The 27,399-nt window shown below is 45.9% G+C and overlaps 1 protein-coding gene across 1 annotated transcript; it reads left to right on the forward strand.

Annotated features, from left to right (window-relative positions):
* Positions 1 to 811: 811 nt before the first annotated feature.
* Positions 812 to 27,399, forward strand: LOC105828904 (hemicentin-1). Its single transcript, XM_028189999.2, has 7 exons — positions 812 to 910; positions 22,249 to 23,704; positions 24,207 to 25,435; positions 26,116 to 26,284; positions 26,425 to 26,603; positions 26,682 to 26,957; positions 27,223 to 27,399. The coding sequence occupies exons 1-7, from the start codon at positions 835 to 837 to the stop codon at positions 27,375 to 27,377; spliced, it is 3,540 nt and encodes a 1,179-aa protein (XP_028045800.1). The 5' UTR covers positions 812 to 834; the 3' UTR covers positions 27,378 to 27,399.

Raw genomic sequence — 27,399 nt, forward strand, 5'->3', positions numbered from 1 at the left:
TCTCCGACCGCAGAAAGCCATTAATACCGTCAGGTGCACGCGGTCCATCACGCATACCGTACACGGTGTAACGCACACACACGCACATCACACACACAAACGGATCCACCGCCCCGTGCGGGAATGGAGTCTCATCCCCGTGCGCGCATTTGAGCGATGATCGCGCGCGAATCGGCCGGGAGGAGCGCGTCGCCGTGTCTTTCGCATCCTGACGCATCGTCGCGGAGCCGCGGAGTCAACGCTGGCGTAAGGCCACCGGCGACCAGCAGCACCCGCTCGCGACGGACGACGGACGGTTCCGACGGACGGTAGCGACCGACGACCCGGGGGATAAGGGAAGGAAAGGAGAGAAGAGAAAGGCAGAGCCTCCGTGTGAGTGAAGAGACGATGCGGCGTGCGCGCCCGTGCTCGCCTTCGCCGTCGCCGGCGCGACGTGAATCTCACGGTGGATTCCTCGCTCGTCCGGATGTGCTGCGCGCGTGTGATGCCGCGGGCCTGTGAGAGGAAGGTGAAGGTGGTGAAAGCCGCGTGACAGAGGGGGGCGAAAAGGAAAAAAAAAGTCTCTATACGTGATCATCACGGCAAGTGCGTTTGTTGGTTGCGCCGCTCCGATTTCGATCGACGTGCATATTCGTATCTGGAGGTGTGCAGCCCCCCCCGGTTTCTACTACCTTCCTACGCGCCCGCGCGCGCGCGAGGAGGAGCCGCGCGAACGCGGCAAAAGTGCAGCAGAGGAGAAAACACAGTGTGTGTGTGTGCGAAATTACTATCCCGCGCGTGTGAAGTTACTCCGTGAAGTTTACTCAGCCTCCCCGCGCCCAAGGTATACCAGCCATGGATAGAAAGCCGTGGAGGATCATCAACCACCGCACGCGGATCGCGATAATGAACCTATTGCTGCTCTGCACCGGTGAGTATCCGCCAAACGAGATAGAGGAGGAGGAAGAGGAACGCAGTCTCTGCCTAACGAACGTGGCAACGCTCTACGCGGACGCTATGATTAAAAACTAATTCCGTCGAAACGCGCGCGCTCGCGAGGCGGCAGTTAATTAATGAACGATTCAGGGCACTCGCGGCTTCGGGCGAGTAGTCGGTCGGTCGGGTCGCTCTCGGCCACCTCTTCCCATATATAAATAATATCGAATAAATTGATGATTCTGCGGCGCGCAGCGCAACACGTTTGCGGGAGACGAGGAGCCGAGGGGTGAATGCGTGTCGAGGAATGAAACCGGATTCGCGTGGATTGCGTGGGCCGCGGATATTGCTGCACGCCGCGTTGCATCGGGACAACGCCGGTTGGGAGGAGGAGGAGGAGGAGGAGGCAGAGGAGGGAGAATCCAGAGAGCATCCGATGCCTCGCTGCTGATCGAGATGCTGCACCCTCGACATTTGCCCTTCTCGGATTGCTTAAAGCGAAATGCTATCGTTTCTTAGACGCATCGCGTTGCGGTCGACATGTAGGCGGGAAGGTATAACAAAGGCTGTGGCATAAAAGTTTAAGGATATCACGGTAGGTGGGAGACGGATGATTAGGGCACGAAACTTTGCGAGCGAGTGGTGTGCCGACGACGACGACGTTACTCTTTCCGCGGAAACTGTCGGAGGATAGCGAGAATTTCCGCGTCGAAACGAAACCAGCACCTAGACTTCGGCCTCGCAATCGATGGAGACAAAGGCGAAATAGCGTGAATCGCACGCGCGCGCAGGGGGAATAGGCTGGATATAAAAATCATGAGTTGCGAAGAGTTGCAAAGTGGCACGAGGTGTATCTCCTAATCGTTAACCGTCGGAGGGGACTGTGCTGAGGAAATCTGAACGGCCTGCTATAACCACCGCCATCGGCCGCGGATCGATTAGGAAATACGTGCGGCGCGCGACAGAAATATCGTCGAGAATACAAAAGGACGCTTTTTGCCAAGTTTTCGCTACTTCTTGTCTTTCCGCGCGCCAGTTACACGCGCTTGGGATGTAGGACGGTAATCGGATCGTAATATCGGCGTTAAAATTGGAGAAACCTCCGTGGTGCCGCGGGCGACTTTCGGAGATAATCTGGAATCTAGATCGTCTGCCGCACGGGCAACCTCATTCCGACCGAATCGACGATTAAAGAAAGCCTCTCGACTCGATTGCCCTCGACGAATTCACAAATATTATCGGCCGTGTTGTAAAGTGGTGTTGAAAAAATTCGTAATCCAAGGACAAGTCGCGGGGTATGCGGTCACGCTGCTGATCTCGAGCGGCAAGTAGTTTCATGGAAGAGTGCTTCGAAAACGCGCTACCCAAGCGGCATCAACGCGACCGCGACCGGTCAGGAAAATAATAATAATAATAATAATAATAATTTATCTTTTCAACAACGTAAATAAGAGATTTAATCGGTGTATTGTCATTAACATGTTGCTCGTATTTTTTTACTAAAAAGATAATTTTATTGTCCGAGTAGAAATTTGGTACATTGTGAAATAATAATTTAGTTGAAATATGATCAATTATTGAATGTTCAGTAATTGCAACCAAAAATTGATTGTGTCAACTTTAACGAATTTGTGTTTTATTTTCTAAATAATATATTTATTTCGCACCATCTATCCAAATATTTATTTAGATTTTTTTTAGTGTAACACTCTGGATGAAACTTCATCCACATAATTAAAAATTTTTACGCTTTTGTATTTAATATACTGAGAAAGAGAGTTTGGTAATAATTATCGAGCTTAGATGATAATTACTTTAGTGAAATAATTTCAATTAAATGTTTGATTATAATAATTGTTTGACAACCGTTTAACTAATAGTAATTGGTAATTATTAATATAGTTACTAAATATTACTAAATATTTGATTTTATTAACTAAATTTAATTAAAATTATTTTACATTTCACAAAACTTGATTATTATACTAAACTCTTTTTCAGTGTGTCTTGCAAATGTTAAATGCTAGTTTAAGCTATCAAAATTTTAATAACAATATAACAATAGCAAAAATTGATTAAATTTTAATTGAGTATGAAGTAAAAGTTTATCCAGTAACATACCGGAGTTAAAATGTGGAGAAAATTTCATGATATCGAAAGATGTCTACTTGTACAGCAGATATCTATCTATCTATCCATGTATTTCGCTATTTTCACGTTTCTTTTCAAGCTCTCAGCTTCCGTATGTGACGAGTTGCACACTTTTGACAAGTGTAAAATGTCCTTGTTGATAAATCTTCGAAACATTACCTTTAACCTGTGTCTTCATCGATATTGTGTAGCGGTGCAAAATCGCGTGTTAATATTGCATCAACGTTCTTAACTCTCGGACGTGTATCTTCCCTCCTCTGGGACCTCTAAGCCGCTTTCTCAGTCAGTCTCACTTTATTTGTACTCGAGTATATGAAAGTCGCAATATGTAGGCTGCTTCGCGAGATGAAATATGGATTCCAATTCAATTGTCCTGAACTATCGAAATATTAAAAAGTAGATGAACAGATATATAAATTCAAGAGTGCAAGGTATACAAAATTCCTCGCCTAAGGACCTTAAGGTTTAAGACGGACGATTAAAGGCCATGAGGGACGGAGGGCGGAAGTTTGCTCACGAATACAACGCTCGTGGGTGCCAGAAATGCAGATGCACCGATGTAAGATGGTGTTACACAGATCGGCCCTTTGTGGCATGTCAAACGCGCGGGCAAGTTAAACAGCCGCCGGTTTCCGCTTTAATCGCTCGGCTCTCGCCTCTCGTCGTGGCGCAATGGTGCCCGCAACGAGAACTCGCAACGCTGTAACGAGAAGCGGGAAAGGGACGAGGTGAGGGAACGGGGGGGGAGAGGAGTGATAATTTGCATACGCCCAAGGTTACGCGCGTCGTGCCTCAACCGCGAGAGAAACTTTTTCTCGCGTTAAATCGCAACGGCGCGGCGCGCGCAACGCTTGCCGCAAGATTTCGCGTCAAAATTTACATGTCTGATCGGATACACGAACAATCGAACGGCAGTCCCTTGTTTGTTACAGCCGGACGGCAGTTTTCGCGTGGGCGCACATAGAGCTTTAATTAGGGAGGGAGAGGAGGATGGGGGGTATAATTAGGTGCGGGGCGTTTGCATCGGAGCGAGCGGTTACGGCCGATTACATTGTTGCGCGCGTTGTACCCGACAACAAAGATCGAGGGTGTCGGCGGGGCTCCTCGGAGATCGACCCTGCAAGGGCGGCTCATCGTAGGATCGCGCACGGGAGAGAGCCGGCCGCGCTAAACGAATCCCCCGCGTTCGTTTTCTAATTGTCGTTCACTACGGGGAACGGCCGCTTCCCACGAAGATCCGCGATTCGAACCAAACATTATCACGCCGCGGAATTATCGGAAAGTAATTAACCGCTAATCGGCCGGGAATGCCGGGATAGCGGTCGGGGATTGGGAATCGCGATGCTCCTTCTTAACACCGGTGATACGTTTAACCGAACGAAGGGTAGGGAGGAGAGCCGTTGCGTTTCGAGTACGTTTACCTGTGTTTCGTCTGAAATGCGAGATAGATTTAATCGCGTCGGTCACGCAGGCTAGTTTGCACAAGTGTCTTCAAAATAACATCCAAGGTACTTGGAAAAAATAAAAAGAGAAAAGAGAGATAAAGAGAAAGAGAGAAAGACGAGGGGGAAGAGGAAGGAAAGAAGTTTATCAGATAAATGTCTCGCAGGGTATTACGCTAGTTAATTAAGGGAAAAAGGGATCTGGAAATGGAAAGAGAGCTATTCGGTTGAAGACAGTCAGTTACGGGAAGATCGGGGGACGTTTACGGGCGACAAGCGTTTATTTAAAGCAACGTGGCATCGAGTAATCGATCGACGACGTCTTTGCGGCAGACCTAATAAATTTCCCCGCTGTTATTGCCCGGCCCCCCTTCTCTCCGGCTCGCGCTCCTCCAGCATCGAGCTTCTAAGCTGTCTGTCCACTCGATAAATTTCGACGACGCTTACTTCGCATTTCTTTAACGCGGCGCCATCCACGCCCTGCAACGCAGGTGCGAGGGTGCCGCTACCCTCTCCGTTGTTGCATTACGAAAAGAAGATTACGAGCGTCTCGGTGTTAATGGCACACAGGGGGGCACGCCGACGCACCTCTTCTTCTTCCGCGCGCGCGGAAACATAAGCGATTAATGGCTTTCGTAAACGACCCCTTATTTCTTGTCGTCGCGGAAGTAACCCTGAGTTATATTCGCCGCGATCAAAAATTATTTACTCTCCGTACGCGGCGATTACGCGTAGATATCGTCCCCTTTATTGCGCTTTATATCCATCTTTATTTTCAATTCCCCTCCCCCCCCTCCCTTCCGGAGGGGCGAGGGGGAGAGTGGAAAGGCGGCCGCAAGTAGATTTCACTTTAATGGAATTTTAATTCGAAGATAATCTCTCTCCAGATTTTTAACGCCGGGAAATAATAAAAACGAAAATTACCGCGGTATCCTTTTTTTTTCCCTTTTTTTCCTCCCACGCCGTTGTGGCGGTGTCCAAATTAACGATTCGCACGAATTGGACACTCTCGTAATAATACGAGAAGAAGACAAACGTTTCTCGGTCAATCGGGATTAGGAACGATAAGCCGCGGCGATCGCTTTTGACCGATTAAGATGAACGTTGCGGTGAGGATCGCCTGGGGGCTGTTACCGATGTTACGCAGGTTTCGCTATTATTCATCGGGGTAGAATTTCGGTATTCCGTCCGTTTGTTCGTATTACTGCAATTCTAACCGCTCTGTACGCTACGCCCGCGCGGATCCCGCGGCACACAACACTGCGCGAGTCAAATATTTTCACTGCAGCTGGGATAGCTGCACACCGATACGGGCGGCCCGTAGCGCGTTTCTCGAAACGGAGAAACGGTCTCGTCGAATTAATTCTTTATATTACCGGACGGAAGGAAGGCAGGAAACGAAATGAATGTCGGGCGAGAGCGCATTTGTCGGAGGTAAACGCGCACGCACGTACGGAGCATTATTTCGTCCGCGCCCGAGGGGCGAGAGGGAGAGGGGGAGGGCCGAGGCTGCCGCGATGCGAAAAAAAAAGGAGAGAAAAAGAGGGAAGGAAAGAGAGAGAGATATCCCGTTTTCAAATCGTTTCGCGCATCGCGCGCGTACACCGATAGTTCTCGCCGGCCCGACTAAAGAGAGAGAGAACGGCCGTAACTTCAGAGGCGAGGCAGTTTTCCCAACTTTCACCGTACGTTTCGCGCCAGAAGATATTGCAAAGGTCGAATACTGCAGTATTGAGTAGGCTGCTTCAACATCTGCCTTTGCTTCTCGCAGCGGAGAGAGAGGGAAGGGAAGGGGAACGGTCTTCGTCATACGGACGGGATGCGTACGGGGAGCGCGCGCGCTTGGAAAACCTGGCATTTTCCGCGCGGAGTTGTTGCGGGTACTTTAAAAGATTGGATATCAAACCAAACTCTTTTTTTGCCGCGCGCCAAATCGCAAATAGGATGTGCGGGGAAAAATTTTTTTTGAATTAAAAAAGCTTCCGTCTTTCTCCGATTATTTATTGAATCCTTCCATCCTTCCCGCCCTCCCCCTTTTTCCCCGGCATGTTGAATCAAACGTTAGAGACGTACAACCACAAATCCGATATACGATAAAATATTTTAATATTTAAATTAAAAAGGGACGCCTTTCTCCTATCACAGTTACCTACAAAATCCTCTACATTTTTCTGCTTTTCTTTTTCCTCCAGTCGAGATTTATATAACATTTTTTAAAAAATCGTTAATCCACGTCCTCGAAATAGCTTACAGCATCTATGATTGATAGAAAGCAGGCGACTCGCTCTATGACACTCTATACGTCTTGCTTTATGCTACCATCTGGCCGATGGTCCCGTCGATCCCGAAAGCCGATGAGCGTGCCGGCATACGATCGCTTTTAAAGCGTCGAAAGCGAGAGAGAGCGAGAGAGCGAGAGAGAGAGAGAGAGAGAGAGAGAGAGAGAGAGAGAAGGCTTACGGTCGGCCGGAGTGGTGCGTCTCTTTCGTTGAGAGGAGAGGGGAGAAAACGCGCTTTTTTTCGCATGCGTTATTGCGTCTCTCGTCGTCATATTGCCCGGACGTATGGGTTGCCAATATCGCGCGGCGGCCGCACGCGGCGCAGGAATGCCTACGGCGATGATATTCGACGCGGTGAAATAAGGTTCGGCTGCTGGCCTGCTCGCGCCCCGCGACGTATTGTTATTGTCGCGCCGCAGACACATTAACGCTTTTCGCTTTGTTATGTCGTGCCCGCAGGCACTGTTGGGCGTGGACATGTACAGGGTGTCGCGAGAGCAAACGTGCACACGTCAAAAGGGCGCACAGATTGATTGTAGGTCACGAGATGTCATTGCTTTTTCGCCAGCAGACTGGCGTCCAAAGAATGTTTCTTTTTTCCGGGAATTGTTAGGAAAAAATAAACGGACGCAACACGTTGAATATGTGTCGTTCGGATAAACGAAAGATAAAGTGCTTTGAACGGACGAGTTCTTCGAGCGGCGGGGAGCTATCATGTGAATAGAAAAGTAATTTTATGCTGATGAACGGGATGTTTAATCGTTAACCGGTCTGGTGAAATAACTGCATGCATTTTTATGGCCGCGAGACCAGTTGACGATCAATGTTAAAAATTAAAAAATCTATCACGAAATGGCAATTCTAAAAAAACCGATGAGCGCGTTGGTATCGCTTTCAGAGTCGAAAACGAGGACGGGAGAACTTTAACTACAACTAGTTTGAAAAATATTGAATATTAAACTAAACTCTTTGTTGCGCGCAGTCGCAAATTTTTCAGTATTAAATGAAACATGAGAACCGAAAGGTAGTAGGTTCCATCTGTATCTGAATTGAATAAAAGAGAAGGTGGAGGAAAAAAATATTTAGTAGATAACTAACCGAAGAAAAACGGCTTTTTTCAATTCAGACGTTTAAACAATTTTTTATCGTACATTTTAATTTGATCGTGTTCGGTTCTCACGTTTAATGCTGAACATTATATTATATAAATAAATTTTGCGTCATACATTTTAAGATTCTATTAGATTTTCTGCCATTAAATGTACATTCGCCCCATGTACTTCGTAGCACATAATGCATGTAATACAATGTAGTTTTAATTTCATACTACGCTATCGTATCACTCCATATCGTATGGCATCAAGTAATACCCTCGTTTAAATATTTCAGCGATATGAATACGTCACGTTCTTATAATTAATAATATTTTATATTAATTTTGCAAGCGCGAAACAAACAATAATTCATATTGGTATTTATTTAAATTAGTATTTATCATATATGGCATATTATGGAGACAAATAACAAATAAATAATTTTACATGAAAGGAAGATACGAATTTTCGACACAAAGTTATCTACTCCGTATTTACATAAAATGATAACTTGATTTGATGCATCACGGGACTCTTCATGTTTACCTGCTTGCGGAAATTTAGATTGCGGCAAAAAGAGAGACGGGCGAAAAGAAGATGTTCGGTAATATCCGCGAACACCTTTGAACTACCTCATGCAAATTACGGCGAAAAGGACGGCCAAATCGGTCACGTAAAGTTTTCCCGCTCCTCGTTGCGGTCGTCTGCGCAGACAAGTGGCAGGGCACACATAAACCCTTATATATATAAACCGAGAGTTTTCTAAATAACTAAAATCCATTAGCGGCACGCGCCTCGACGAAGTGGGATGAATATGTGCGTGTTGCCTGCGGAGAGAGGCGCCGCCCGCCGAGAGAAACCATACACACAGAGACTGCGGTATACCGAAGCGAAAAGTTTATCTTACAATAAGAGAACGACAGCCGTACGGAGAAAATTCCTTATATATTTTCCGCGCGAGGAAACATCTAAAGGCACGGTCACATTGCGGCGAGACGTAACGGGTAGCACAGGCGGGAGAGACCGCACGGAGCGCGAGAATTTCGATATTCTTTTCTCCCCCCTTTGTTCTTCGATGTCCCGTTCGATTCTATATTGCTCGCTGGTCTTTTTTTCTTTTTTTTTTAACAAAAGCCCAAGACAAAGGAGAGCCTTGCGCGGCCTAATGCCGTGCGATTAAAATATGAATTTTTTTATCTCTCGCGTGCTCCGTTGACTTTAACGTCTTTCGTCTTGGACTTCTCGTTAACACACGTACGGTTTTCCGTAAAATTCCACACCGTGTACCGTGCGATAACGACATTTCGATCGATAAGCGAAACCGCGTTTACGTTTTTGTAAATTAAAATCTTGACGAAATGCCACGAATCCCCGAGGCGAGCGTTTGAGAGGCACTGGTATAAGCTTAGTACAAACAAATAACGAGTTTTGCCAGTGGCGTCGATAATATCGATGATGAATAACATATCTTTCGAGGTATTTACCGCGCGCAATGCCGGCGTTCGTTTGTTCGTGCCCGTTTCGCGGCTCTTTGGCCTCGCATTAGAGGCCGATCGGCACGTTTCGCGATTAATACTGCAGGATGTTGCAACACGCATCCTGTATCGTGTATCACGCACCACGTTCGAGCCGACGACGCGACGATCGGCGCGCGGCGACAGTTCGCTTATTCAGTTCAGTTCATTGTTTTATTATTTTATTCAATTAAGAATACATTAATGTAAAATTATATAATTGTATTAAAATAATTGCATATTCCGTGCGGGCGGCGTGTGCACACGGCGGAGAAATATATTTCTGATAAACATGTTACACGAGTGAAGTACGTTATATAGGTCGGGCCGCCTGAAGGGGATATATCGGTACAAGTTATTATTATTTTTTTTTTTTTACCGCCGCTCCGAAACGCACGTGGAAAGTTCGCGAAAGAAGCCCGACTTAAAATCCAATTATTTTATGCCCCAGTCTTCCTATACTTCTATGATGGAGAAAATTAAAACTTTTATGCTAAACTTTATTTCAACTGACTCATAATGTTTCAGTGGAGAAGAAGAAGAAGAAGCGAAAAATTCCATTAAAAAATTTAAGTTTTCATATAATATAAATATACATACGTCCGAGAACTTTCTCTCACACGTACGCGTGCACACTATAAGCACACGTAAACACACACACACACACACACACCCTGGAGCGTGTAACCCGCGAGATTAATCCTAATCGTTAACGATCCCCGGTATCGGTTGCGGTCCGTGGCGAGCAGCTGATTTATGGAGGGTCGCCGCGCAAAACCGCCGAAATAAGGATTCAGGAGCGGCGACGAGTGATATTAATAATCTGGAGCGGCGCGCACACAGAGACGCGTGCAATATGCCCCGGCGGCGCGGCGCAACGACATTAATCCGTCGCGTGCCGCATGCGAGTCGACGTCTTGGATAAAAAAGTATATATCGCGTGCATTCATTAGCGGGCATATTAATGCGAAAAAATTGCCGTGCCCGCCCGGGCAATCGCTTATCGCCCCCTGCGTACGTAAACGAGCTTAAACCGGCCGTAATCGCTGATCGAGATCAGCCACGACCGCACGACTTTCCTCGCTTCGCGATTACGCTCGCTTGTTGCCAGACTCGCCGCGATTTATCGCGGGTGTATCGGTTCCGACAAAACCGTCGCGCGTTAATGAGGTTTACAGAATTTAACGTTCCTCCGATTTTCGGACGTCGGCAGTCGCGAGCGTTTTTCTTTCGTCGAAATAATACCGGGCGGATTACAAGTAAGTAAAGAGATCCTTCGTGACGACGTGATTAAATTGCGGAACACTTGGCGAAATTTCGCAGAATTATATCGCGGGACGCTCTCGAACTTCATCGACCGCGACTTCATAAAACGAATCTCAACGATCGATATCAAACAATGTTCGCGCGGCAAACTATCCGTGTCATAGAAATTGCTGGAAAACTATAATCGCCGCTGTTAATTTGTATTACCGGGCGCGCATTACTGCCGGGAATTATTACCTAATAACCAGGCATTACCAAATTAGTGTACATATTTTTGGTCGGCGGTTTACACGCCTCCCTCGTCTTTCCGCCCAAATATCCAATAATGATTTAATGCAATTAATGCAATGAGCAAATGTGCAACGTGCGGCGCGGCCGCCGCGCGCGTTTTGTGTGACAGATTCGCTAACGATAATGTGTTCTAGACGGTGGCGTGAGTACCGGTAGGCAAAAGGTAACTACCCCCTTCTCTCTCTCTCTCTCTCTCTCTTTCACCCCATCTCTCCCCCGCTTCTCTGAACCGTGTAATTCGTCATTTCGATCGCGGGTGATAACGCTAATTTGTTTTCCCTGGCTCTTATTATACCTTCCGTCGCTTGCTCAAACACATTTTCAATAATATATCTGATGATGGGATGATGATGATGATGATGAATATAATTCGAGATACTCATAAGTGTTGGAAAGTTTTCGAATTGTCGTTGTCGATAGTTCATTGTGTTTGCGCCTCTCGCGATATCGTACCGTATTCACGTACCAGGTCCGCCTGCAGGCGGGAATAATATTCCTAGCGGAAAATTCATCGCGGTCCCTGGCTCCCGCACGACGACGACGACGGCGACGAGGACGGCAGTTTCCATCGGTGCGAGAAATGACTGTGAGAATTTCGAGACAACTTTGCCGCGACGGCGGGAGCGCGCGCTCGAAATTTTCAACGCGGGTTTCCGCGGGTTTAAGGGAATCCCCGTGTAAATAAAATGAAATCCACGAAGTAATTATTCCACGTTATTTCTCTCTTTCTCTTTCTCTTTCTCTTTCTCTTCTGTCGTATGCATATCAGGCGGTTAAAAGCTGTTTACTTTTATCCGAATATGATATTTTATGCATTTCAACTTGTTTTGCATGAAATGCATGTCTCTCATCGTCTGACGCGCGAAAACTGCGCTTGTACAGCTGATTTGTGTACAATTTTTTTTTTCGCGACGAGGTGACGCGAAAATAAATTTAAAGAGACGAAAGGAAACAGATTCCCGCGGCTGCTGCGACGAGCACCTTTTTGCGCAACCGTCTTCGCCTGCAATGTAAGCTCAGGTGTAAAGTCGCAAAGTGACGAAACATCTTTTCTCACTTTAGAGACGACACGTATGTAGATTACGTAGATTGCGCGACCAACGGAGGGGGGGGGGGAGAAACACAGTCGACAGTCACGCCGACGTTTGGCGACAGGAGAGCGACTTCTTTGTCTCGCCGCGAGTATAGCACCAGCAGCAACAGCAGCAGCAGCGTCGAACTTACGTCGAGGGGCGTACTCCACTTCTTGCTCTTCACAATTCTCGTCTCGCTCCGTCGTCGTCGTCGTCGTCGTTGTCGTCGTCTTCGTCTTCGTCTTCATCTTCGTCACCCCCCATCCCGATTCTTTGCTCACCGGACCGTAAATCTATCCGGAAAACAGTACGCCGAGCGTACATCATGCTTCCTTATTAGCGCGCGATGCACCCCGAAGTCGCGCGGCATCGTCTTCTTCTGGCCGCGCAATTCGAACGCGTCTTTTCTTTCCTCTCGCGTAGCGAGAGACTTAATTGGTGCACGCCGAAAGCAACCGGCGCAACGTCGTGGTTGCAACGCCGCGTTACCCGCGCGCGTCGCGGTTTTCTCGCGTCTCCCACCCAACGTTGAAAGACGTTTTCGTCGTCTCCTCTCTCTATCTTTCTCTCTCTCTTTGCCTCTCTCTCTCTCTCCGTCTGTTTTTCGCGTGATTTACTGCAACCAAACTGCAGGGTTGCGGGTCGCGAGCTGGAGGCTGACGCCGTTTTCGCGAGCTCCCGGGCGGCGAGAAGATAAATTTAGAAAGGGTTCGACTGTATTAAAACTCGATGGCTAAATTCATCGCCGCGGGTCGCGCCGGTTAAAATCGCAACGGCGGATAGGAATTTAATTTCGATCGCCATATTTTATAGATCTACAGTGGCTGCTAAAGATTTTCGACTAATAAATAATTGAGTTTATTAATATCGAAATTAATGAAACTCTCGTCATAGTGAAATCAAGATTACGGTACTTTTTATAGTATACACGATAACTTTTGATACTGAACTAAATTGGATTTGATATATTAGATCCTTATTCATTATCTGGTATAAAATTACCTACTGACCGGAAACTTTTGGCGGCTACTGTATTAAGCGTCTTGGAAATTGTGTTTGTTCCACTCGCGGTTGATGTTTATTTAATTATCGGCTTTGCAATTAATTATATTAAATATTGTAATACCAAAGATATACACTTGGAATAAAATTATTCGTTACGAATGCAGTTGGGGGAAAATATACGTGTACAACAGTTTTCAGTGCGGCGCTAATCCGAAACAACAGCGTCGTTATTATTGAAATCTTTTTTCCATCTTTCACGTGATTTTATATATGTACAGCCAATCTGACGCAACAACTCCCAACGTAGGAAACGTTTCAACGCCACGGTTTTAACTGTACCTACGACAGTAAATCACAGTAGGATTGCGTTCGGAACACGACACCACGTGGCATTCCTTCGACAACGTGTTGAATTTCACTTCCTACTCGGGACAGGCAAATTTTGAACGTGGAGCAGTTTACGTTAACAAGTTACGAATATACGCTCGTCTGCAGCGCGAACCGAATGAAATTTCAAGCTCGGAGCCATTTGTGAATTTCCGACTAATTTTTACGGGAGATTTAACGTGACGGCGAATGCTAAAATGTAACTTCCCACATTTGAGAAATTCGATTCGAATTATCGGTACGATAAAAACCAATAAAGAGGTAAGTGCGAAGCAAATAACTCGTGATGTAATTTCATTCTAACGAGAGGAGGAGCACAAAAGAGCGCGCAGACCCGACCGAGAGAAAAATACAAAAGCATAACGCGCAAGCCCCTCCTCGTATTGTGCTTTAAGCTAAATACGAAAGATATTAAACTCCACTTCTTCCTTTTCCACGCTGGCTGGCGGATAACGCTCGTAAGATCGCTGTAAGTCACGTAAACGTCCGTTATCCGAAGTTCTATCTGCGCGTTCTTGTAGATCGCTTCCTTTATCGCCTGCCACGAGATAATGATTTCTACAACTTTTTCGCAGTCCGCCCGCGAGTAACACGTCGCAGAAATTGCCTTCACATCGAAATTGCTCTGCCCAGAGGCTGCCGCGATAGCCGATCGATGCTCACGACCGCTTTTACTTACGCCAATTGGCTAATCCTGTGCCCTCTTAATATTGCACAAAGTGTCGCCCGGAATATCGAGCTGTTGCTTTAAAATGGAGCAACGCGTCTTGGAAATTCATACCCCGCTGGCGCCGAAACTAGGGAGACGTTCATGTTACACGCAGACTACCTATATATTGAGTCACTTGAACTTTGTGCGGCCTGATTTCAAACTAATATGCTGCATGTTCCTTCCGAGATTAATTTCGAAATTAAATGTTCGACGTCGAAAATTCGCGCGACGCCGTTTTTTGGCAGATTTTCAGGAACCTAAAAGGGGAATTAATTCCGAATATATGTATGAATGCAGATTCGAACGTTGCGCAAATTGAACGGTAATGCAATCCGAGCGCATTCCTACGTTCGCATTTTTTTCGTTAATTCCATAACTTTAATTCGTAAATTTAAAATTTTTAACGGTATCGTAATTCTTTTCTGTCTCGTTATCGTTCTCTCCCGGGAACGCGGGAGAGCAATTTCCTTACTGGGAGGACTGGGGAAACCCGGGGACCTCCGAAAAATCCATTACGTGCCCGACACATTGTATGTCGCCACGTCTTGCATTATGCAGCATTAACAGTTTCGCAATTGGCACACCGAAGGGTAAAGGTGTGCGCGCGCCGTGTATGCACACATCGTGTATCGAACACCTACGAGAGATCGGTATGATTGTTGTGTGTTACCTGCATGACTAAGCTGTATTTACGCAAGTCCATATTGCGCGTAACCCCGTTATGCCACACTATACAGGGTGTCTCAAACCCATAGAAAAAAGAGAGAGAGAGAGAGAGAGAGTATTTGCCTTTTTAATGGTAGATAACCCCGAGTTAACATTTTGTGATAATGTGACTTAAGCAACGCTCGGACGATTAAAAAGATATCCCAAGGCTGAGGGGAATAGTACAACCGCTTCTCTTTATTTCGACTCCTCGTTGTCACGCGTCCGACGCGACGCGATATTTTAAACAAAAAGAAAATACACAACCGTTCTCTTATCAATACTTTATTTAGAGCAAGCGAAGTGAAGGTTTATCCGCCACGAGCGGCGGAGAGCTAACTGTTCCGAATCGAGCGGGGTCTTTGCCCGAATAAGAGAGGTGAAATTTTCGTTAAACACTTGTTGTCAATAACACGATAACACGTCCTAATATTGACCGATGCAATTTTTTTAGAAAAAGAGAGAATAAATGTCGAGATTGGTAAAGATCTGTTTTTTTTTTTTATGGACAGGACTGTAACGAGCGATTGTGAAAATTCAGAGAAGAAATGTAAATAAAGAAAAAAAAGGGTAAATGAGTTGCGACAGGTAATGATCTAACGGCGCAGCGGGAGGTTTATGAGGGTACTGTAGTTTAGGTTCTGCTTGTTGAAAAAAGGAACCGCGCTCCGCATAAACGATTCAAGAATAGAAACGTGTTGCGGCACGTACGTAACAGTGGTCTGGTTCAGGAACTGCTACGTACGGTAATTGTGGATCACGCGTTGTGTGTGTGTGTGTGTGTGTGTTTGCGCGCGTATATGTCGGTACACGTGCGCATAAAGTTTCGCGGACGCGGAGGGACGTTGTTCCATCCTGGTGCGGGAAACGACGACGACGACGACGAAGCCGTTCGTCGCCCCGTCTAAACGTCGCGCGAATTATCCGTTATGCATTACGCGCTGTCTTAATTACTCCCGGCCCCCAGGTGATATACGCGGGCCGGCTTTGTTCATTTGTGCCGGTGCACGCAGCCATAAATATCGATTACCGTGGATATAGCTTTACGTCTATCGGGCCATTAATTTGTCGAAAGTTTGTTGTTCCGCCGCCGCTGCCGAGCGTCACGCGCCGCGCAAATTGTTTGCAATACTCGACGAATTTCTGTGTCGCGTAGAATCTGCGCCGCGGTCGCACGCGATATGACGCATCATAACAAGTGCTGCTGCTGTTACTGCTGCTATGCCACTACTGTTACTGCTGCTGCTGGTGCTGCTGCTGCTGCTGTAACAACTGAACTAATAGAATGACTCGTTATAACGTAACGCAGCGCCGTTGCCGCGGCCGACCTGATAAAATTTAAACGTGTCCTTTATATCGTCCGACAACGAAAAACGGTAAAAGAGAAACGACTGTTATTTAGTATATTATCCATTGTTATATCGCTACTACGGACAGAGCGATATCAGAATATTTCCCTTCAGCAGTATCATCTGATATTTGAACGCAAAATATTGAGATAATTCTTTTATGCTTGCATAACTACGTAAAAGCGCAATGTACGCGCGGAACTATGTTGATAATATTGCTATACATAGAAGTATTACGGTAGGTGATATTCGCGTATATAGGAATAGGACGGACTATACACACTGCAGGTGTACGGTTCATCATACTTTCAACAGGAGAACACAAGGTGAACGCGCGCCGTTATGCGAATCGACAGGCGCGCAACATGCGACCGTACCGCTTCGCGGTTAAACATTCATTATGGGAGAAAGTTTTAGCGTAAGAGACTTCCCTTTAAAAAGAGAGGAAGGGGGGTGTGGGATAAGAACCTTAATTTAGATCCGCCGTCATACAATTGACAAAAAAAAGGTGGGAAAGCCGCGGAGTGAAACTACAAAGGGATGATAACGAGACGGGCGAACATCCGGAGAGACGGGAATGAAGAAGGGCCGGGGGGGGCGAAAGAAACGCACGACAATAAGATATATTGTGCGGGTTGGCGCCGGGGTTCCATCCACCCCGTTTCTCGCGTCACGCATAATCGCGGCATAAGCGGAAAACCGCGGGCGAATATATATGGGGCTCTGAACCTATCCAGTTTCAGCCACAGACATCAATTGCGATTCAAAGAATTTTAAAACGAGCGAGAGCAACGATCCGTTCTGAGAAGAATCTACCAAGTTTTTTCGTAATGTGACACCGCAAATGCACCGATAGATTTCCGATTGCGAGGGTAACTCTAATCGCGCAGGGGTATCGATTTAATATCGATGACACAAGACGTTGTTGCTGCGCGGGAGAATGAACGATTGAAAAGGGCGATAGTCGCGACTGTGCGAGAAGTGACGAATGGTAAGAGCGCCGACACCCTTTGTAAGTTTTTGCTCCACTTCTTAGATCGATCTAACTGGGATCGATCCTAGTACGGTAAAAGAGATTAATGCGCCACTTTTAAACGGCCGTATCTTGTCGCGAAGAAATCGGTGCACGCAACGCGCGTAGCGCACGCAAAGACTCGGAGCTGAGTACTTTCGAAACTTGCTTAGAAAATGGATTTGAGCAAAAGTAAGAGTCTCTCTCTCTCTCTTTGAAGGAAATGTAGAACAGAGCGGAATAACCTGCCGAGGAAAGTTGATTTTGTCAGGCAACATAACTCCGTTCGCGAGGAGCACACAACATAACGGTTTAAAGTTGGTCTAAAAGCGTCTTACGACGACAAATCGTGGCAACACTTGCGACATATCGACGCGAAGTTTGCGAGAGAGCGAGAACGAGAGAGAAAGAGAGAGCGGAGCGATATATACAGAAATCATATATAAAGGCATAATTTCCTGATGCTTGGCGGAGCATCGATATGGAAAGAAACGAAAAACCAGCTTTGCCATCTGGACCGCCGAGCGAAAAAGTCAAATTTTTTCGCAAACATCAGCCATTAGACATTTATATCAGTTCGTGGCATTTTTGCGCTGGATGTTTTAGATATCATATTGATTTTTCAAAGAACAACGTTAAATCCGAAAGCTGATTAAATTTTGCAGAACTTCCTCTCTCTTGATCTTTCATATCCCATCCAACTTCCTTCATTTTTCTTCCTCAGCCTTCACAACTTTTAAAAATCCAAGGAAAAACTGCCGATACCGTTAAACGGGTTTAACGTTGCCTTAGTGATCACTGCTGCTCCAATAATAATCCATTACTGGCTAATAATCGAAACTGCGACGTTCTCAGTAGAGAATTTTTAGCGTTATTTCTAGCTGCTGTATTGAACATAACAGCGTCAATATTTAATGATATTGTTTCTATGTAAAGTGCGGAAAAATTGGATACGATTTCTCGTTTTTTTTAACGTTATAATTCGTTATTGATTGCTGCACAAAGGAGGACAAGTCTAATATATAGATATATAGATATATATATATTTTTTTGCGAAATGGACATTGGAGATTTGAAAGGATTTTTTTGCATCTATTGAACTACTCTGATAACGTCGGTTTGCTACACATTTTTAAAGATCTCCCTTCGGGCACGATTAAAAATCGCCAACTGCTGGAATTCATTCACGCGTAAAAATATAATATAATGGTGTGCGTTCTCGAAGGAAACTGCGAGTTTCGAGATTCGCGTGCGGGTGAGCGAACGTCAGCGTGGGATGACGAGGGGAAGAAAAGTTTTGGGCAAACGACGTGGGCGAAGAAGACCGAAGCGAGATAATAGGTCAATGCACGGATATACGAAGCGACAGACGTACGGATCGGTGGACAGGTAAATGAACGAATGAACAAATGGGAGGATCAAATGGCACGTAGACGAATAAATCGAAAAGGGACAAGATAAACCGCGTTTGCTGTGCGATATACGCGAGCGAGTGGAGGCAGAAAGAGAGGAGGAGGAGGGCAGGATGTGCTCCAACGTTTCCAAGCACAAAATGGCGCACGGCGGAAGAGGACGATCCTCAATAGCGTTGACGAGTCGAGTCGACCGGCGGTTTTACCGTTACGCGACCCAATGACGAGAGGATACGTTCGCCGCGAGAAACGTGGCCGTTTCCACCATTTGACAGTGCCTCGTGGCCGACAGTCGCGGTATGTAATGCGAACGTGTATGTACACATTGCCGGGCGCAAAGTAGGTTCTACATTGGAAATCGTAAAAGGTCAAAAGATTTATTTCACCGTGCGGCGAATTTGTCACAGAAAATTTCTGATACAAAGATCCCACCAAAGATTCACCGAGAGGGGAATTTAAATCTCTGTTCCGCTTTTTTATGCCCCTTCTCTCTCTTTCTCTCTCTCTTACTCGACAATAAAATAATAAAATAAGATTGCGTTCGTTACCCTGCCTCTTTACTTTTTTGAAATTACTTGGAGAAATTTGCATTTCTTATCCATCCTTCGTTACTTCGTAATTCTGAATTCGTATATATTCCAGAGTTCCTATTTCGATGAGAAGAATCAATTATTAGCATCGATATATCGAGATATACACCGAGAAAACAATGTTGCCAATTTAAGTTAAATTAAATTAGCAACATTTTTAATTTAACTAAACTTTCCAACTAAATTAAATTTTGTCCATTCAATTAAGTATTTATATATTTTAATTAACTAATTTCAATTAATAATAATATTTCAATTAACTAATTTCAATTAATAATAATATATAAATACTTGAATTGAAATTCGTGCATTTAAGTTAAATGCATAAATTCTTGAACTGAAAAAATTTTTATTTAGCTGGAAATAGTTGTTAAATTAACAATGTTTTTTTTTAGTGATACTTATTTATCGCGAATCGGAAAATTCCAGCTTTGAATGGCTAAGCTCGTAGGTGACGGGGCACGGCAAGTCGGACAGATAGATGTACAGACGAACCCAACTGACTCATAGAGTTCCCATTTGAATGTACGAAATTGTGACACACAAGACGTATGTACGTCACAACGTACTTCATAAGCTTCATTGTTAAATATCACAAGCAATCCTTTCCTTTATGGAAGCAGTCGAATGAATAACATATTTGCCGCTTCCACTAGAACCTCGTCGCGTAACCTACGCTTTTTTTTGCGTCGATTATGATTTAGAAAGGACGTTTAGTTAATTTTGGTTAACATGGCGACCAGCATCAGGAGGAGTCCACTGTAAATATCGCAACATTTGGTGGTCACGACAGTGCGGTGCTATTAGTTTTCAACGTCGCCGCGCTGCGCTATTCGATTTTCGCAATGATTTGTGTCGACATTCGATGTTACGTTACGATAACGACACGCCATGATGCTGTGTCATGTGTGAAAATCGATTTTTATAATGATAAAACCGTCTGTATAACGTACCAAAATTATTAATACGTAGGTATATCAAAAACATTTTTTAAATATTACGCATTCTCTCTCTCTCTCTTTTTCGATTAATTTTTTTATTGACTGATTTAGTGATTGTTTCTTCGCGAGTTGCAAATAAATTGAGAGCCCGAAGAAAAATTTTATAATTCTATTTCGTTTAAATTGCCTAATTGTACCGTTAAATCTTCCCAAAAGGAAATGGGCGGCAGTAATTATAAATAAATTTATCAATTGCATTTTTGTGAAACAGTACCTTTTTCATTTCACGTCATTGTTCTCACTCGCGATTATGATTAAATTTTTTAATTAAAACTGAATTCTACATGTGCTCCCTTTTTAATTTATATAAAATATTACCAAAAATTCATATTCGGTAATTTTTGCCATTTACATTCACTGTACAAACGTAACGATGCCGATGGAGAAGTGAATGGGAATGACGTGTTGTTTCCACCGTTTTACTGCGAAACGTACAAACAGCGTTGGAATGCTGATATATGTTTTTTTTTATTTCTTCCATAAGGATATAACAATCAGACTTCAACTTGAAAATACTTACGCACACAAAACAAACGTTATTTCAAAATAGGAATCGTTTAACAAGTATTTGTACCGTGAAATCCACAAACATAAAAAAAATTGTTCATGACTATCGCTTTTGTATTATGACATTTTTTATCTTCTATTTCAAAATTACAGTTGTAGCACACATATTGGTTATTCGTCCGTAACAGCTTTGTGCGTAATAGATTTTTTATGAAATGTATTTTAGTGAGTGAAATTTTCGAGAAAAGAGTGTGCGCGTGTGTGAGAGAGAGAGGGGGGGAGGGGGAGATTTTAGAGAGAGAGAGAGCAACAGGAACGAACTGGAACTCGTTCAATGCTCGTTGTCGAAGTACACGTTACAATAGTAGCTCTCCACGAATGCATGCAGGCATTAAAATTGAACGCATGCCATTGTAATGGACGAATTAATGCGAATTATTTGGGAGGTAATAAAAATTTTTTTCCTCGACTTTTCCGCATTCCTCCTCCCGAAATTAATCTTTACGATCGTCATCCTTTGCATTTTAATTGGGGAGTTTACAGCGAAAACACTGGGTGAGGATAAACCAATTTCTCCGTACAGAATGCCAGCGTTCCGGATATTCTCTAACGGTACTGCCGCCGCAGCCGGCTGCCACCACCGTCGTCGTCGTCGTCGTCGTCGTCGTCGACATTGTAAAGACAGCAGGAGGAATTCACGCAGCTCGCGCATGTAACCGTAGCTGGTGACGAACCGTCTTCGCTTGCTCATTATTTCGTAAATGCGACACGGCACGAATATCCGACGCCCTACGCTAAATGCCGGCGTATTATTCCCCCACTTGCTTTAATCACACTCGGTACGCATGGGGTACGTCGACAATCGGTATTGTTAACGCCTGGCGAAACGGCACGCAGCCGGTGTCTGTCGTCTGGCGTTAATTGCGTAAAAGATGAACTCTCGGCAGGGAGTCGGTGAACCCAAAAACTAGGTTGACTCCCGACAGGTAATTTGTATCTCCATTATCGCGGTCCCACGCAGTAGCGGCGGCGTGGCGTGTGCTTCGACGCGACTATAAACGTGGGTTTCACGCGTCCGCGAAATTTATTTCGTCTTAATGGAAAATGCGTGTACGAGCGAAACTGTAAAGCGCGACGATAGAGAGACCGATCGATTCTTACACATCGAGCGTCTCCCATGCGGTCGATTCCTCGCCGGGTCACGGGGTTATCGGGTTACCGCGACGACCGATCGATCGTCCGTTTAAGATTGTCCGTTTAATATTGTCACCGCCTATAGCTATCACGCAAAAAATATGTATTATATTATATATATATATATATATATATATATATATATATATATATATATATATATATAAATAGCAATAGCAGCTTTTTTTAACGCATTATATATGCATATATATAAAATACGTTAAAAAAAGCTGCTACATTCATCTCTTTTATTTCGCAATGGGAGTTCGCTTTGAAACACCCAGTTTAGTTTTAGTCGATGTATTCGTTTCATTCGTTCGCTAACGAATTTTATTCCTTTTTGTTTCAGCACCTGTCAGAGCGCGCGTCGACGAGACGCAGATGGATACGCACGAGGGCTCGACGGTGCAGTTGCAGTGTCGATTTCCGCCACCGCGGGAAAACGTTACGTGCTTCTGGCTGACCCACACGAACAACAATCTCGACAACGCGGCGATCGAGGGCCGTTCGCTGTCGCCGAACTACAAGGTGTACATGAACCTGCAGGAGGGCCGTTACGATCTGCAGATAAGAAACGTGTCCTACGAGCGTGACAACGGCAAGTACGAATGTAGGGTGAAGGTCAGCAGCACCGGCACCGATCTCCACAGGAAGTACATCACCCTGACGGTGCTGAGGGCGCCGGGTCCGCCGTCGATATCGCCGACCTCTGCGCCGGCCACCGAGGGCCAGAGGCTCGAGCTGCAGTGCAACACCTACGGCGGCAGCCCCGAGCCGGAGGTGAGGTGGTACCGCGGTAACAGCAGCACGCTTCTGCACACCGGCAGGACCCTGATGGTCGAGCCCACGCGGGAAGACGATCGGGCGATCTTCCGATGCGTCGTGAGAAACCGAGCGATGCGCGAGGGCGATACCCTGGACGCCTCGGTGACGCTCGATGTCAACTACTTCCCACGCGTGTCCGTCGGCCCTGATAACCCGCTCAAGGTCGAAGTGAACGGCACGACGACCCTCAAGTGTCACGTAGACTCGAAGCCGAGGGTCGGCATGGTACGCTGGTGGCGGGACGGCAGTTTCATCGCCACTAACTTCGAGCACGTGATACCCAAGGTGACGCTACAGGACGTCGGTAGGTATACCTGCCAGGCGGACAACGGACTCGGCAGGCGTACCGACGCCTCTCTGGTTCTGGACGTGCTTTACCCGCCCACGGTGTCCATCGAGGGTGACACCGTTCGCGTGGCCGATGTGGAGGACAGCGTGACCGTCCATTGCAACGTGTCCGCCAACCCGACCCCGTCCGTGATCGAATGGCTGCGGGACGGCCGACCGGAGTTCAGGCAGCCAGGTTCGATCCTGCGACTGACCCGCGTTAACGCGGAGCACGCCGGTAATTACACGTGTCGCGCGGTGAACACGATTCACCCCACCGGCGGTGAACGCAGAAACCATTCGGCCTTTGCCACCGTGACGATCCGAGTGCGACACAAGCCTGGTCCAGCCAGGGTAACCCCGGACTCGCCGGTCGCCGTCGAAGGCTCGCGGGTGATACTCACGTGCATGGCCAGCCCGGCCGGCTATCCCGAGCCGCAATACAAGTGGTGGAAGGAGGGTGACGGCGGCATGGTCCTGATGCCGCCGTCCGGTCAAAAGTACGAGATCGATTCGGTGCATCTCGGCAGCGAGGGCACCTACAAGTGTCACGCGATGAACGAGATCGGCATCGGCGACGCCGCGTCGGTGAACCTTACCGTTCACCAGCCGCCGAAGATACTGACCAAGCTGCAGCCTCACGTCACGAGGAAGTAAGTAAAGAGGATCGCGTGTAAAAGTTTTCTTAGTCTTTTTTTCTTTAGGAAAAAATTCGACTTGTATTAAAAAAGTATTATCTTTTGCAAATTATATGTTATAAATAGTTATTGTTTACTGTTTAAATATTCTTTGGCTCTTACAATTCTTAAAAAAATTTTGGAAACGTTGCTTTCTGAAATGAATATTTTTAGATATATATATATATATATTTGTCGCGCACTTTGAATGTTTTGTTTTACACGAGAGATAACAATTTATTGCCCTGAGAACAATTCGCTTTTTGCAAGCAACGTATTTTCTTCATCTACTTTGCCCTTTAATTTTCAAGTCGTACTAAACGTCGTTGATGTAATTGCAGAAAGCCTGCGGACTTTACGTTTGCTTTCTTCTACATAGTTCTTTCGTGAACTATGCGCCGCTCAGCGAATGAAATAGCTGGTAGAACAAGATATATCTTCCGTTCTAATAAATGTAACGTCTTCTTGCTTATCGCAGAGTCGGCGAGTCGTCGTTTCAAGTATCCTGCGTAGCGCAGGGCAAACCGCGGCCTAGCGTGCGCTGGCTGAAGGACGATCAAGAATTAACGGCCGACGAGAGGCTCTACAAAGTAATTACGACGGCGTCGGAGGGGCACGGTAGCGTAATAACCGTAAATTCCACGCTGAGTTTTCTGGGTCACGCTCGTCCGCAGACCGACGAAATCGTGGCGGGCGATCGCGGCAAGTACACCTGCGTCTTCAGTAACGAGGTGAAGAAAGTCGAGTCCACGATGATGCTCAAGGTAGAGCACGAGCCCATTGTTCTCCATCAGCACGGCAAAGTGGCTTACAATCTCCGGGAGACCGCCGAGGTGGCCTGCAAGGTTCAAGCTTGGCCAAAGCCCGAGTTCCAGTGGAGCTTTGGTACCAACGCCGCGACTCTTCAGGGCTCCTCCAGCGACGGCCACTACGAGATCACCACCACGAGCGACAACTACGACGCGTACACGTCCGTCCTGAGGATGAGCAACATCCGCGAATCCGATTACGGCGATTACACTTGCCGTGCCGCTAATGCTCAGGGTAGCGTCATGTCTACCATCAGATTGCAGCCTAAGGGAGCGCCGGAGAGGCCGACCAATATCACTGCCATGGAAATCGGGCCCACATACGTCACTCTTTTGTGGCAGTTGGGTTTCGACGGTGGCCTACCTATCACTAAGTACTTCGTTTCGTATAGAAGAGTGGCCGGTGGTGACGAGATAGTCGCGCCAGACTGCACGCCTCCCCGAGGACCAGTCGGCCAATGGCTCGAGCTTGATTGCCGACGATCGAATCCGTGTAACGTGACCAATCTCGAGCAACATCAGACTTATACCTTCAAGGTAAAGGTCTACAACACCAAGAATCATTCCGACTATTCTGACGAGGTGACCGCTACCACAACGGTCGCCGAGATACCCACACCGCTTAGAGTAAGCTTCGATCCGGAAAGCAGCACGCTCGCTATTAACGTGGGTGCCACGTGCTTGGCGTTGGTGGCATCTATCGAGAAGTTCGACGGAGGCTCGGATAGTTCATGGCGAATCGTCGACGAGTGGCCCCTCGAAGTTCTCGGAAGTGCACCTACTCAAAGAGAAGGAATATTGGACGATCCCGAAGCGGCCGACTCGGAACCCCGACTGAGAGTTAGGTTGTGCCTCAAAGCCGACCGACAGAAATGTGGCGAGTACGCGGAAGCCGAAAGTAAGTTTGTCTTATAGTTAGTTATACATAATAACAATTAAGAGAAAAGATAGCACAAACCTGTTTATATAACATAAATTTATTTTAAAATTATTTTAAAATCTATAGTTTTTTAATCGGAAAATTGGACATTGTTAATAAGAGTTTTTTTTTAGAATATAATTGTTACAATATAATTAATTTAGTGCTAAATTTTGATCAATTGAAATAATAATATGAATAAACTCTTTACATAAATTTCTAACTTTTTGGAAAAAACGAATTTTTGGCAAATTTTGATGCTAATTTAAATCACGTTGATTTTCATCGTGATGGAAAATATTCTTTGATTAAAATTTTCATGAAGATTGACAGAAACTTCCATCGAAAACTATTTCTTCTCGCAGTTTATAAATAATGCAAATCTTAATGAATTTTAAAAGCTTTATTTTTCGATGTAATGGAAACGTTTGTGTGTTTACTTAACAATTATATTTTCTCTAGCTCATTAATAATAAATAATTTTGCAATAATTAATCAACTGCGTATTGTTAAAGGCTTTTAATAATATTTTTCTTCTGATAATTATTTATTTTGTATAATTTGAGTAAAATGCAGAAACGGTCGGAACGGAGTTATTTCAGAAATTGTACCTCTGTTGAGAATTTTCGCCAATTCAAGCGGTTCATTTTCTCCCGCAGTTGGCCCATCCTACATCGCACAAGCTGGTTCTCTCGGAACGCCGACTTTAATCGCCCTGATAGTGAGCGGGGCAGTTTTTCTACTCTTTGCAGCCTTGCTGCTACTGTTTTGTCGATGCCGGCGGAAACATGCGACGAAGGCAAAAGATTATGAAATGGACTCGAACGCGTAAGTATTCGCAATTAATGCTGTCCGCTATAAACGAAAAGTACTAAAATTAAATGTAGGTTGAACGATGTATTACCTCGCGTGATCTTTGAAGAGAAACACGGTTCACAGACATTGAATTCTTTCCTTTATTTACGTAGCGTCCGACCGAGCCTTGTGGCAGGTAACGGCCAACAAACTCAACCACCACCACCATATTATGCCGAGAACAAAGCGCTGGAGCACAGTTTGGATCACGCTTTGGCTTTGGAGGATTCAAAAACGCCCGCCTATTCGCAATCAGGATACGGCTATCATCAGCCTAATCACAATATCAACGGTAAACTATCGCGGAAAATAGTAAATAGTATGTTTATATTGAAGTATGCGGATACGTTATTTTTGGGATTTTTCACAGGCGTGAATATGGGCTACATGGACAACAGCTACTCGAATTCCAACAACGGCGGCTCCGTCAACTCGCAGGACTCGATATGGCAAATGAAGTCCGCCGCGGCGAACGGGGTTAACCAGCCGTACGATCTCGCCGGGTACGGCACCACCGAGTCTGATTATCCCACGCACCCTCATTATCTCCCGCAGCGAGAGGATTACAGGGAGAGCCATAATCTGAGCCGGCAGCAGTTCTGCACGGAACCCTTCGCCACCGTCGTCAAGTCTCAGAAACACGTCGGTCAGTATTAAGCCTTACGATCGTTTCACGTGACTCCCTCGTCCAGTTCGCCTTTAGCTTCTAATGACAGTCCCTATATTGCCGGTGTGCGTGCCGGGGTTGCAGCTGGGTTATAGATTATATCGTACGTTACATCGATCTTCCGCGGCTGCACTACATTGTTTCGCGGTATGCCTCCTCCATCCCCTCGAGGTTGGTTGGAGGCCTCGTTTCGTCTTCCTCTTCCGGCCTCGTATTAATCGCCCGCTGTATCTCTCTCCGACAGATTCACCTTACGACGTATCGGGCCTGCCGTACCAGGAGACCTACGACGAGGACACAAAACCACCGCAGCAGCCCAGCCTCTCGTACGACGAGAGCCTTGAGTCCGGCTACTCCACGCCGAATAGACGTAGGATCATACGGGAAATAATCGTTTGAGACCTGCCTACCGGCTCACGAG

This window comes from Monomorium pharaonis, chromosome 8, assembly GCF_013373865.1.
Source record: "Monomorium pharaonis isolate MP-MQ-018 chromosome 8, ASM1337386v2, whole genome shotgun sequence".
NCBI classification, from domain to species: domain Eukaryota; kingdom Metazoa; phylum Arthropoda; class Insecta; order Hymenoptera; family Formicidae; genus Monomorium; species Monomorium pharaonis.

Bases quoted from the DNA above. Each gene is read 5' to 3' on its own strand.
- LOC105828904 (XM_028189999.2), top strand. From the start codon at position 835: ATGGATAGAAAGCCGTGGAGGATCATCAACCACCGCACGCGGATCGCG. The intron at 911-22,248 runs GTGAGTATCCGC...TTTTTGTTTCAG, and splicing joins CCTATTGCTGCTCTGCACCG to CACCTGTCAGAGCGCGCGTC. The intron at 26,604-26,681 runs GTAAACTATCGC...GATTTTTCACAG, and splicing joins GCCTAATCACAATATCAACG to GCGTGAATATGGGCTACATG.